Here is an 11,967-nt window from a genome sequence, read left to right as displayed (position 1 = left end):
TAGTGTGTATATTTCTATGCTATCTGTTTAATCCTTGATAGGGAACTAAATTAAATCTCTGCTAATTTAGTGTACGAAAATCGAGTTAATGCTCGACGTCATTTTGTGTCTTAACTTCTGAGGAATAAGCATATTCATAGAATGAAGACTGCTGAATTTGGGATTTCCCTCATTGTTAGTGAAAGTTTCTGTGAAACAGGGCAAGTGAGCCAGTGAGAGACCGGTTTGACGTGGTTTAAGGATCGCCCTGGATATAATAACACAATACAAAACAAAGGGGCATAAAAAAATAGATAGGTTCATGTAAGAGGCAGAACTTGATGACGAGACTTCATAAGGAAGGTATTATGCTGTCATCCATTGATCAAAAAGATGACCAACCCAAATGGGTTGAGGAACTTTTGAAGAGGAAGCGGACTTTCTACAGGCCAGTGATTTCGGACCCTGCTATCGAGAAACGTTATGTTGTAACAACTACCGAACCATGGAAGTCTTCTCACCCCCAGGCTAAGGCAGACTTTCACAGCACGCGTAAGCAAAGTGCGGGTGGGCGGTCTTTTCAGCCACCAGTATCGCAACCGCTACTATCTAGCACGACTTCTCGACCTTATATTGGGCCTAGTGGTCAAACAAGGACCAGTGCAGGAGAAACCAGTTTATCTGTCGCTATCAAACTTTCAGAGCCGTCAGTTAGAAACGTAAAGCAAATGCATGTCGAGAATCGAAGTAACGTAATGAAGGTACCAAACACAGCTAGAATTAATTCGGATTCCTGTATCCGAGAAAATTACATTAAGGGTCACAAAGAAATTTGTAAAAGTAAGAAACTAAGCGACAGAGACAACTCGCATGATCGATCCCACGTGTTATCTCCGCCATCTAGCACTGTTAGTTTAACCTCCTCTTCGCATTTTATGGAAAAAGATGAGAAGGAACTTGAGTGGGGACCTGGAATAGTGAATAAGCTTAAATCCAAGTTCGTTGGTGAAATAGAGTATAATAGCGCTCAAGAAAACGCTGGGAATAGGAAATTAATGGCTGGCGTAGAAACAACTGAAAATCTAAGACAATCAATCCAAGTGACTACTAACACGACCACATCAGAAGAGGCATATTTTGCAGATAATAAATCTGAAAAAAACTCATTTAAACCCGATAATTTTAGAATTTCCAGAAGTAGAGATAATATGCTCAGTGAGTCAGCTAAGCTTCTACAGCATAGCCACAAGTTCAAGCAAACAAATCACAGAAGACCACCACCCGTTAAAAATCTTTCTTCTTCCCTTCGTGATCAAGTATCCAGTTCAGTGCTCATTAACGAAAGCGTAGTAATCGTAGAACATTCTGCGAAAACTCGAAGATCTGGTCAGTGCTCACCGAGTGCTAGTATTCAGGAAGAAAATAGAAATAAGTCTACTTTTAATTTAAATGACGATGACTTTCGTAAACGTGATACTGTCAGTACCTATAAACGAATTTTTGAATTACCAAATAATAATATTAATTCTCATCAACAGATGAAACTCAAAAGACCACCAATGGTGAATAGTCGATTGGAAAACATAACCTCTCGACGCCCAGTAACGTTGATTGTTACACCTCCAACCCACTCACAAAAAGAGTTACTTGACAAATCGGTCACCAAACGAACCAATGACAGATATAATCAGAAAAGTGGGCTATTCAAGTTGGAGACATACAAAAATGACGTAAAAGTAAGTTTCAAACCCCAAAATACTTTCAAAAGGAGTCCTTCAGTTACTTGTGACGAGGGAGAAACAAAAACCAGTGAAACTAAAGAAAATAGCAAAGATATTTCGCCAGGACACTGCAGAGCAAGTCGAGAACTTGAAAATGGTGTGAGGTTTATTTCCAGTGAAGCTTTGGAAAGAATTCGATCTCAGGGATCGACCATGGTGTTTGGAGGAAAGAGTGCTCCGTTAGTAAAACCGAGGTCTAAGCACGTGCCTAGTCAAAGATCCGTAACACGAACAAAAAAAACCAAGGCGCCTCCTGTTCCTAAACGAGAACTATCGTCAAATTTACAAATCCCAGTATGCAGTTCAATAACCAAAAATACAGACATTGCACTAGTAGCAACGGTCTCTCCATCACCAAAGTATCAGCCCAAAGAGCCTTTGAAACCTCGTGAAAATCAACCACCAGCTGTTGATCCTATCTTAAGATATGAAAATAAGCATAAGCCCGTTATTCATAAAACTAGTGAAGCCGAAAAGTTTCCAGAAGCTGTGAAAGAGTACTGTTCAACATTATACTCTACCAAAACACCCGATGTTTCACGAAATCAACAAGAAGAAAAATTCGTTGGAGAAGAAGGTGACGTCGAAGAAGTTCTTCGACCAAGTACACTACTTGGTAATAAGGCTTCTTTATGGAAAAATCCTCCTCCTAACAATACAATAGTTTTTGATTTTCGAGGGAAGAATGTACAGGCAAACTTAGCTCTGAAACCTCAATTTTGTGGCAAATCTTCTGACCCTGTTTTTCAGAAGAAGGCACTAACAGGTAGTGATTTGTATAATGGTATAGTGTTTGACGGTAATTTTGGCGAGAGTCAAGACTACGAAGACGAGGAATCCAGCTACAGAGAAGTAGATGTTCGTCAAAACTTCCCACCGGTTTCAGGACTTGCATTTATTGGTGAGAACACAAAAGTAGGAAAAAGTGCCTTTCTTACGACTAGGAATAAGAAGGTAACATTTTTCTTTCTATAAACTGTTTTTACTAGTTTATTTAGATGGATTGTAAGGATTCTATTGTACCTTTTGGGTCACTGATGATGATCAGTAATATAATAAGTTCACGAAATACGCTATTGTACGAGAAACGTCTATTATAATACTTGATGTTAGGAAATAATCATCAAAAACATTATCGTCCTGAGGTACATTTTACATGAATGTATTATTTCAAGTTGTAACTTTTGGAAGTGTAAAAAAATTGTAACTAGCAGTCAAAGCGGTATACTCCGAAAAGAAAAACCCTGCTAAACGCATTGATATTCAGAAGCTTCCATTTTCCTGACGTCTCCATCTTTGACTTGTATTATCCTGGTGGGACAACGGTAAGTCTAAGAACTTTCAAATCTTGGGTTCGATTCCCCGCGGTGGACCCAGCAGATAGCCCAGTGTGGCTTTGCTCTAAAAAACAAAGAAATAAACCTTTTGGTTGTAACTTGAAATCGGTGTAACAGGTGTAATAAACATATACAACAGAATCTTTAGTATTCTTAACTTTAAACATCTTATTGACACCTTGATCTTATCGAGCATTTTTTTCTGAAAATATCATATCAATATTTCCATTTTACACATTTTTTATTTATTAAAAAAATAACTTGTTAAAATTTCCCTGTTTGTTTCTAAATTATGACTAATCTTCTGAGAAAGAAAACTTCTCATTTCTTGTTAAAGGTATGTAATAAATATTTTAAGCGTTTTCGTAATATCGTAGCTTTAATAACATCGGACTATTATGGTATTGAATACGTTTTGCATTATCAGCTGCGGCTGCGTTATGAGTGACCAATCCTGTTATTCGTTTCAAAGCGGGACAAAACCCTTGTCATGTAGAGGTGATTCTGACTGGCAGTTCTCCCGCTGGTTGGTAGGTCAAAATTAGGGGCCGTTTAGCTCATGTGTCAGGTAGAAAATCCCAGTTCCTTCATAAACATTTGATTTTGTTTTCAGTTATGAAAGCGCTTCGGTTGTTGAACATCTTTTAATGTAAACAATTGGAAGTTTTAGACATCATGTCTATACTTTTATAATAAAAGGAATATCACTGCCTTTTGATGGGCGATTTTAATATAGATATGGTTATAGACTACTGTATGTGAAATGAAAACCACGTTATTTCAGTTTCTTCTTCATAAATAATTTTTAAGAGTGCATTTGAAAATAATGTGTCAGGTAAAAAAAAAGAGTTGAATTAAAAAGTTCAACGATCTATAAACACAATGAAATGTTTTGTTTTTGGAGAACATACTATATCTTTCTACAGAACATTGGTCTGTCTTCTTCAGGTATGATGTGTCTTAATACTTGTAGAAGACAGACCAAGGTTCTGTCGAAATATGTAATACGTTCTTCAAAAATAAACCATTTTATTATGCTTATAAATCGTTGTTTGTCAGTTTACTGTTATATTAACATAACGTGCTTCCGTACACAAGTGTGGTTAGTATTATATTATGTTACAAAATATATCTAGTCATTATGGATATTTTCACATGCTTGTGTCTGAACGTATTTCTTGTTTTTGTGCTAGTATTAATTTTAAGAATGGTAAAGTGATGTTCACTGTACTTGCTAACATCTTCACTTACGTATGTTTACGGTCAGACAGGACTTTGTAGTTTAATCTCTTTCTTCATTCCGTTTTGTTCTTTAGCTGAGAATCCAGTTTGACGAGGAGCCTACAACATTCGTTTATCCTGCTGGAACATCGCACATACAAAACGACCTTGAAGGTTCTCCAGACTCTAATCTCTTGAACAGAGATGCAACAACTCAAATTTCAACTGAAATCAGTGGTGTAACGGGTAAGTTCCCAACTTTTAATAACGACGATATGCAAGCAAATCGGAAATTTTGTGAACAAACAAACAAAAATGAAGAGTGCCTTTAGTAATGTATGACATGCGTGAATTAAGTAAACAATAATTGGTGTCTGGCCTGTTATTTTGTAACAACCTTTAAGTTATTTATTGCTGTTTTTTAATTATTCTCGCCGTGAGAAACGTACTGTAAAATGTCACAGAGTTATTTTAGATAAATCAATTCAGTTAGGTTTCTAGCAGTTTCCTGAGGCTCTACTGCAGGCTAATGAATATGGTCTTACTAATTTCGAAATGTAAAAACGTAATATTTTCGTGCACAGACAAATATGATGGTCCAAGACTTTTATTATATATGTATATATATATATAAGTGTTTGTGTGTTTTTGAATAACCGTACGAAGTGTCTTTTTTTTTTGTTGTTGTGGTGGGAAGGTTGTTAGTAAACGTATATCAAAGGGCAACGTCCCTGCAATGTTTAGCAGCTTTGGTTCTCTCTTACCCTACAAGCATATGCATCTGAAAATAAAAATACTGACACAGTGTAGAGGATGCAGTATTACTTAAACTCGTATTTTTCGATATTCAATCGAAAACTTATCACAGCAAAAATGTATTCCGCACTTCGTAGCCATGAATACGTCATAGGAATAAGGGCCAAATCTCACTATTCAGTCAGAAAAGAGAAGTCAAAGAATTGTAAGTGGATACCGTTGACTAACTGTCTTCTATCTAGTCTGTCGGTTGGAAGTGGGTACCGTTGACTGGCTGCCTTCTATCTAGTCTGTCGGTTGGAAGTGGATACCGTTGACTAACTGCCTTCTGTCTAGTCTGTCGTTTGGAAGTGGTTACTGTTGACTAGCTACCTTTTATCTAGTCTGTCGGTTGGAAGTGTGTACCGTTTGGAAGTGGTTACTGTTAACTAGCTGCCTTTTATCTAATCTTTCTGTTGGAAGTGGGTACCGTTGACTGGCTGCCTTCTATCTAGTCTGTCGGTTGGAAGTGGTTACTGTTGACTAGCTGCCTTTTATCTAGTCTGTCGGTTGGAAGTGTGTACCGTTGACTAGCTGCCTTCTATCTAGTCTTGTCGTTTGGAAGTGGTTACTGTTGACTAGCTGCCTTTTATCTAGTCTGTCGGTTGGAAGTGGTTACTGTTGACTAGCTGCCTTTTATCTAGTCTGTCGGTTGGAAGTGGGTACCGTTGACGAGCTGCCTTCTATCTAGTCTGTTTGTTGGAAGTGGATACTGTTGACTAGCTGTTTTCTATTTAGCCTGTCGGTTCAAAATTAGATATGATTATGTGCATATATGTCTTGTAAAACTTTGCACAATTATTAAAATATACGACAAAATTCCACGTTGCAGACTATTTAAACGTAACTCCTTCAGAATATGACCCCCAGTAGCTTAGCGGTAAGTCTGAGGTGCTTATAACACTAAAACTGGTTTCGATACTCTTGGTGGGCACAGCACAGACAGCCCATTGTGTAGCTCATTGTCATTAAAAGTAAGACGATGTTGGTTTAACATTCTCTTTCATTTAAATCACCGTTTTTTAGTCTTTTTGATACAGGGACCGGTTCGTTTCTTCCCTAAACTGTCGAGGATCACTAAAATGCAGATACATCGAAAAACTAGTACAATTTATATGCGAAGGTTTTTTTCTTGTTGTGTGTGTGTGCATATATATATGTGAAATCTCACGAACCGGTCGTTGAGAAACACTGAGTTAAATATCAAAATTAATATAATCATTGCGTAGTCTTTATAAACATGGGATTTCCTTATCCATTCATAGAAATCTCTCACTTTCTCTTCTTCAACACCGTAGACTCGCTTATGCATTGTTAAGATAGTGTTTAATTTGAAAATTGCCCCCCCCCCCAGTGGCACAGCGGTATGTCTGCGGACATACAACGCTAAAAAGCACAGATAGCCCTTTGTGTAGCTTTGTGATTAATTTGAAAAACAAACAAACAATTTGAAAATTTTAATAAGAGTTAACCATTTACTTTAAGCTTTAACAACACAATGATATACTATTATAGACCAACAAAACTTTAAACGATTCATTTTGAATTTTATGTGGTTTTGTGCGATGCGCAACAGAGGCTAAATAACTTTCCAAGTTAAGTGGGAAAATAAAACACAAGTTACGCCAGGGGTTAAACAGATTTTTAAATACGAGGAAAATATTTATTTTATGAAAAACGAGAGGAAAATGAACTCGATGACAATTATTTGCTCCAGAAGCTTGAGTTATTTATATGACCTTAATTTCCAATTTTATGAAACTTTTTTTTTTTTTACCAAGGGAAAGGGTGAGAGTATGAACCCGTAAAGAAAAACCATGATAGCTTAGAATCGTTCTTCTGATAATGTATATATTGATGGGACAACACTGTGTCTAATAAACGCAGATAAGCTTAGGCTGTAAAACGGCCCACAGTAACCTACGATACAATTTATATTTGTAATTATTGCAACGCTACTAAGGTTATCTGCTACTGTCCATAATTTTGAACTGCTCACCAGGGGGAAGGCGGCTAGTCAGCAGTACTATTCCCCAAATTAAAAGTGCGTGGAATATTTTGTGGTATCGCACGGATTCGAACCCGGATCCAAAATCAAGATCTTTACCATGAATCAATCTACGCCTAGTTAAATGGTATGAAACCAGGGATTTCCTGATATACCTACCAAAGGCCAATCTAAGCCTAGTTAAATGGTATGAAATCAAGGATTTCCTGATCTATTAATAGAAATTTCTCACTTTTCTTTTCCAACATCGCAGGCTCGCTTCTGCATTGTCAGTATAGTGTTTACTTTTACATTAGTTTTCATTTGTGAATGTAGCAATATTATAAAGTAGGTAAACAAATAATATCAAACAGAGAGAGATCTCTCTGTATATATATATATGTATATATAAATATACATATTTGTGTACAACAGCTGCGTCACTGCATTGATACCAAAGTAGTTGGAACTGTCTTTGGGAAAGGGAAACACTTACATTGATTACATTAATCGATGATATACATGTGTGTGTGTAAAAGTATATAGCCTTTGTTTAGACAGTCTTATATAAAAATGTCTCTGTTAAACTTCGAAATACTATTAACATACATACATACTTCTGCGTACGTGCGCGTCTGTGTATATAGTTAGAGATATGGAAATAAAGAAGCCAAACATAGGTCTCGGCCGTGAGTGATATACTATTAAAGATAAGATAACAAACGCCTGTTTAAAGAAATACCTTACTGTGTTAATAGTGATAATTGTAACAACACATGTCGCGACAATGTACGAGAATATATCACAGTAACAGAATGATAACTAACCCTAAAAATACATTCTGTGTACTTTCATTGCGTCTTCTTTTCTTAATAATTAAGTCTGAATATGAAACATTTCGCTGTGTATTCGCTTTGAAATACAGGAACATATGTAATACGTATAGAACTTATGCGATGGATATACATACATATATATATGTGTGTGTATATAAAATTATGATTAGTCCTAGATCTTACTATAAAGGACGTAGCGTATATATATATGTGTGTGTGTGTGTGTGTGTGTGTATCTATCTATCTATGTATGTGACCGAAATAATAAATAGAATGTGGCGCCATCTATTTCTGCTAGTATATATAATTGCTGCTTCGTGTGGTATCTGTTCTGTTTACAAGTGACTAATTGAACAAAAGCAAATAAAATGTCACTTAAGTGTAAACGAACAATATTATCTGTATACAAGTATCATACATTTTAACCCTAAAGTTTGAAACCCATTGTTTTAAACTAAATATGCACCAAGTTGCCTGCGAGTCCATGATTTTATCGATTACGTGGTTCCTAATAGTGTCCAAATTAAAATGAAATCTTCATCAGTGAATGTAATGACGAAAAGCTGCAATTATTTGAGTAATTAATTATATTTAGATGGAGAAAAGGTGTAAGCAGTCAATCTTCTATCTTTGTTCAGAGTGTTTTATGACAATTGTTTGTTCGCTTCGTTTTAGTTTAGCATTTATATCTGTAAACTTACCACTGACCCATCGGGGGGAAGTACGTTTATAACTGACTTGTTGCCATATAATTATTTTATAAAACACACGCAAACATATATATATATATATATCTCAAAATTGTTTCCTAACGAATCATACGTATATACATAGAGATATATAGATTGATATAGATATCCACACAAAATGGGTTGAGTAAGTTATATTAAAACTATTTGAATATGAAAATGAATATGAAAGTCGCAATGGAAAGGATTGTATCAGAACTACATTTTGACATTGTTTGACGCTACGTAGGTAGTGTGATGTCACCGAAAAGTGATCGCTTTTAGGAAGGGTATGTAACAACCCATTCCGACACAGGGTATTTATAAGTGCATCCAAATAATAAAAATGTGTTCAGGTTGGGAATTTAGAATTTTCAAGACAAATGTATCCCTTATACGTAATTGCATTGGAAACCAAAGGAATATGGATCAACTTTGGTTTATTGGTATCATCTAGAAAGAGACCAGCAACAAGTCGTACCCCCGTCGTGGTAATCAAAATGCGGAATTTTTGTCACAGGTGAGAATCCAAGAAAACAAAGGTCAGTGGTAAAAGCCGTCCACGTGCCCCAGTACTTAACAAAGTCATGTAAGATCTCCGTCTGGAAAAGTGACACTAGATGGATTATGGAAAGTCAGCAGGAAAAAGGAATGTACTTTGAACATGAAAGCCTTACGGTGTAGCATTTTTCAATGGAAACTATGAGGTATACTGTTGTCAGGATGCACAGACGTCAGATAGAGTATGACCGGACTTGGTGAAACTGACTGCGACGACGTGATGAAGCTCCAAAATCGTTTCAATATAACTTAATCAGCCTCTGTCATTTTCCCCCCACGAAACAATATATCTTACAGGTCACCTCCAAAAAGCCATATATCTTACAGTTCTCCCCCAATAAACTTACGCTTTTCACCCGAGTAACAATAAATCCTAACACTTCTCAAATAAGTCTTCTTTCAAAAAGCCAAGCGTAGATCTAGAACTTAGTCTACTTTAATTTATGATAATGGCTTTTTCCAATATAATACATGTAATGATCAAGGTCACGTAGGATGTGTGTGTACAGTATGTTTTAAAGTAGGAGATCTTGATATAACGAGGGCGTAATTGGAATAGTGTTTAGTCACGAGTAAAATATCTCGGAAGTCGTAATTAAACTAAACGAATGACTTGTTACTTTGCTTATTCACTAACTTAGAATTCTTTAAACGCTATATTTTCGTCAAATGGAGTTTAACCAGGAAAGTAAAATAGAGATATATGATTTCAATGCTTAATTTCAGCCGGATCTAAGATTTGGATTTTCTTCTTACAATTAATTTTAAGAATGTTCCAGTACATTGCGAATTGTTATTTGACTGACGTAATCAACCACGGGTCTCCCCTCTAGCCCTTCCCAAATTGTAGCAGTAACGTCTAAATTGTTATCTTGTTAACACCTATCAACAGGGATTGGCACATTTCTTTTTTCTCTTGTGGTTTTCACACCATTTCAGATGTAACAAGTGATACATATTGAACACGTTCTGAATTATAATGTGAGATAAATGTATAGCTTTAGTGTTTTAAAATTTCCATCTACAGTGATTACTCTGAATGCAAATGAATCAACAAACATAAATAAACTACCGAGACAAACCACTAGTCATTTCTGGCTGTAGCAGTTTCGTCGTAATATACTTGCAAACGAATAAAAGGAAAATACACTAACGAGATGCCCCCAATGGCACAGCGGCATGTCTGCGGACTTACAACGCTAGAAATCGGGTTTCGATACCCGTGGTGGGCAGAGCACAGATAGCCCATTGTGTAGCTTTGTGCTTATATACAAACAAGCTAACTAACAAACGAGACAAACCACTAATTTCTGGCTGTAGCAGTTTCGTCGTAACAAAGCTTAGCATAACATTTGTTCTCGTGTGAACGCTTCTTCCAAGCTGGCGAAGAATGATTATAAGTAATTTGCTTGTCATAAGACATTAGTATTAGACCTAATATATTTTAAAACTGCATACTATATCTAGACCCTTAGGGATTTTCTAGAATTAGATAAGTATGTAATAATAGTTTTCCAACCACACTATATTCGTCATATACATTGCCGACGACGCGTTTCGCTCAATCCGGGGCATTCTTTATCCAGCTAGCTCAACACTAAAAATCGGTGTTTGGTCTCCGCGGTGAGCATAGTAAAAATAGCTTATTGTGTGGCTTTGCTCTTAACAACAAATAAACATATCTTTGGTTGTTTATTTGATCTATCACTTCTATTCTTCCAGTTTGTAATTATTCTCGATTGAAGATAGTAAGACTTATTGTCAATTATTTTGTAATTTTTTTTTACTTCAAATATGCACGTGTGTGAGTGAATTAGTGGCAAATAACTTCAATCTTCCAAAGCTAAAACATTATTTTCATATATATCACTGTATTGTTTGTTTGTTTTTGAATTTCGCGCAAAGCTACACGAGGGCTATCTGCGCTAGTCATCCCTAATTTAGCAGTGTAAGACTAGAGGGAAGGCAGCTAGTCATCGCCACCCACCGCCAACTCTTGGGCTACTCTTTTACCAACGAATAGTGGGATTGACCGTCACATTTTAACGCCCCCACGGCTGAAAGGGCGAGCATGTTTGGTGTGACAGGGATTCAAACCCGCGACCCTCAGATTGCGAGTCGACTGCCTTAACCACCTGGCCATGCCGGGCCATATATATCACTGTAAGTGCGATTATTTCTAACTCGAATGATTCAGCGCCCTCTATCACACTACGCTCGATCTTCGACGTTAATATTGCAGTCGGAGATAGGCGGAATATAGCGACTGAATTATTCGGGTTAAATTATTTCATAAAGATTATTTGGTTTTCCAGGTTCACACTGATAAGGCATAAGCCAGTCCTTAGTTCATCCTTATACTGCTACGACATGATTATTAAATTTGAGCACAAGTTTGATGATAAGCTTCAAGCGATAAAAAAACAACAACAAAAAATAAGAGGGAATCTTCAATAGCCGTGGCATTTGAAATTCTTTTAGGCAGGATTACAATAAATTAATCTATGAGATCTTTTTTTTTTTATTAGCTATATATTTCTGCGCCAGCGATATCAAGCGTGGGGCGTGCGTATACCCGATTCAATTCTATTACTCACCAGGATCTCTACCAGCCTACCCTCAAATTGAAATTATTTTAGGCAGGATTAGAGTAAATTAATCTATGAGACTTTCGGATTAGTCAAATACATCAATCGAAATGGTTTGATTGCCTGGGTCCAAAACTGTAATTAGATCTCAAAT

The 11,967-nt window shown here is 36.5% G+C and overlaps 1 protein-coding gene across 3 annotated transcripts in view; it reads left to right on the top strand.

Annotated features, from left to right (window-relative positions):
* The window catches only part of LOC111086416, a 39,919-nt gene continuing 27,952 nt past the window's right edge, over positions 1–11,967 (top strand). For all 3 annotated transcript variants that reach the window (XR_002611132.1, XM_022389157.1, XM_022389158.1), the window contains exons 1-2: positions 1–2,714; positions 4,414–4,564. Coding sequence is in view for 2 of the 3 variants with exons in the window: in XM_022389157.1 (XP_022244865.1) it covers positions 321–2,714; positions 4,414–4,564 (2,545 nt within the window). In the remaining variant the exon portion in view is untranslated. The remainder of the gene's footprint in view (positions 2,715–4,413; positions 4,565–11,967) is intronic.

The sequence above is a fragment of the Limulus polyphemus genome, unplaced genomic scaffold (assembly GCF_000517525.1).
Source record: "Limulus polyphemus unplaced genomic scaffold, Limulus_polyphemus-2.1.2 Scaffold1078, whole genome shotgun sequence".
NCBI lineage: Eukaryota > Metazoa > Arthropoda > Merostomata > Xiphosura > Limulidae > Limulus > Limulus polyphemus.
This window is presented reverse-complemented; position numbering and strand designations above follow the sequence as displayed.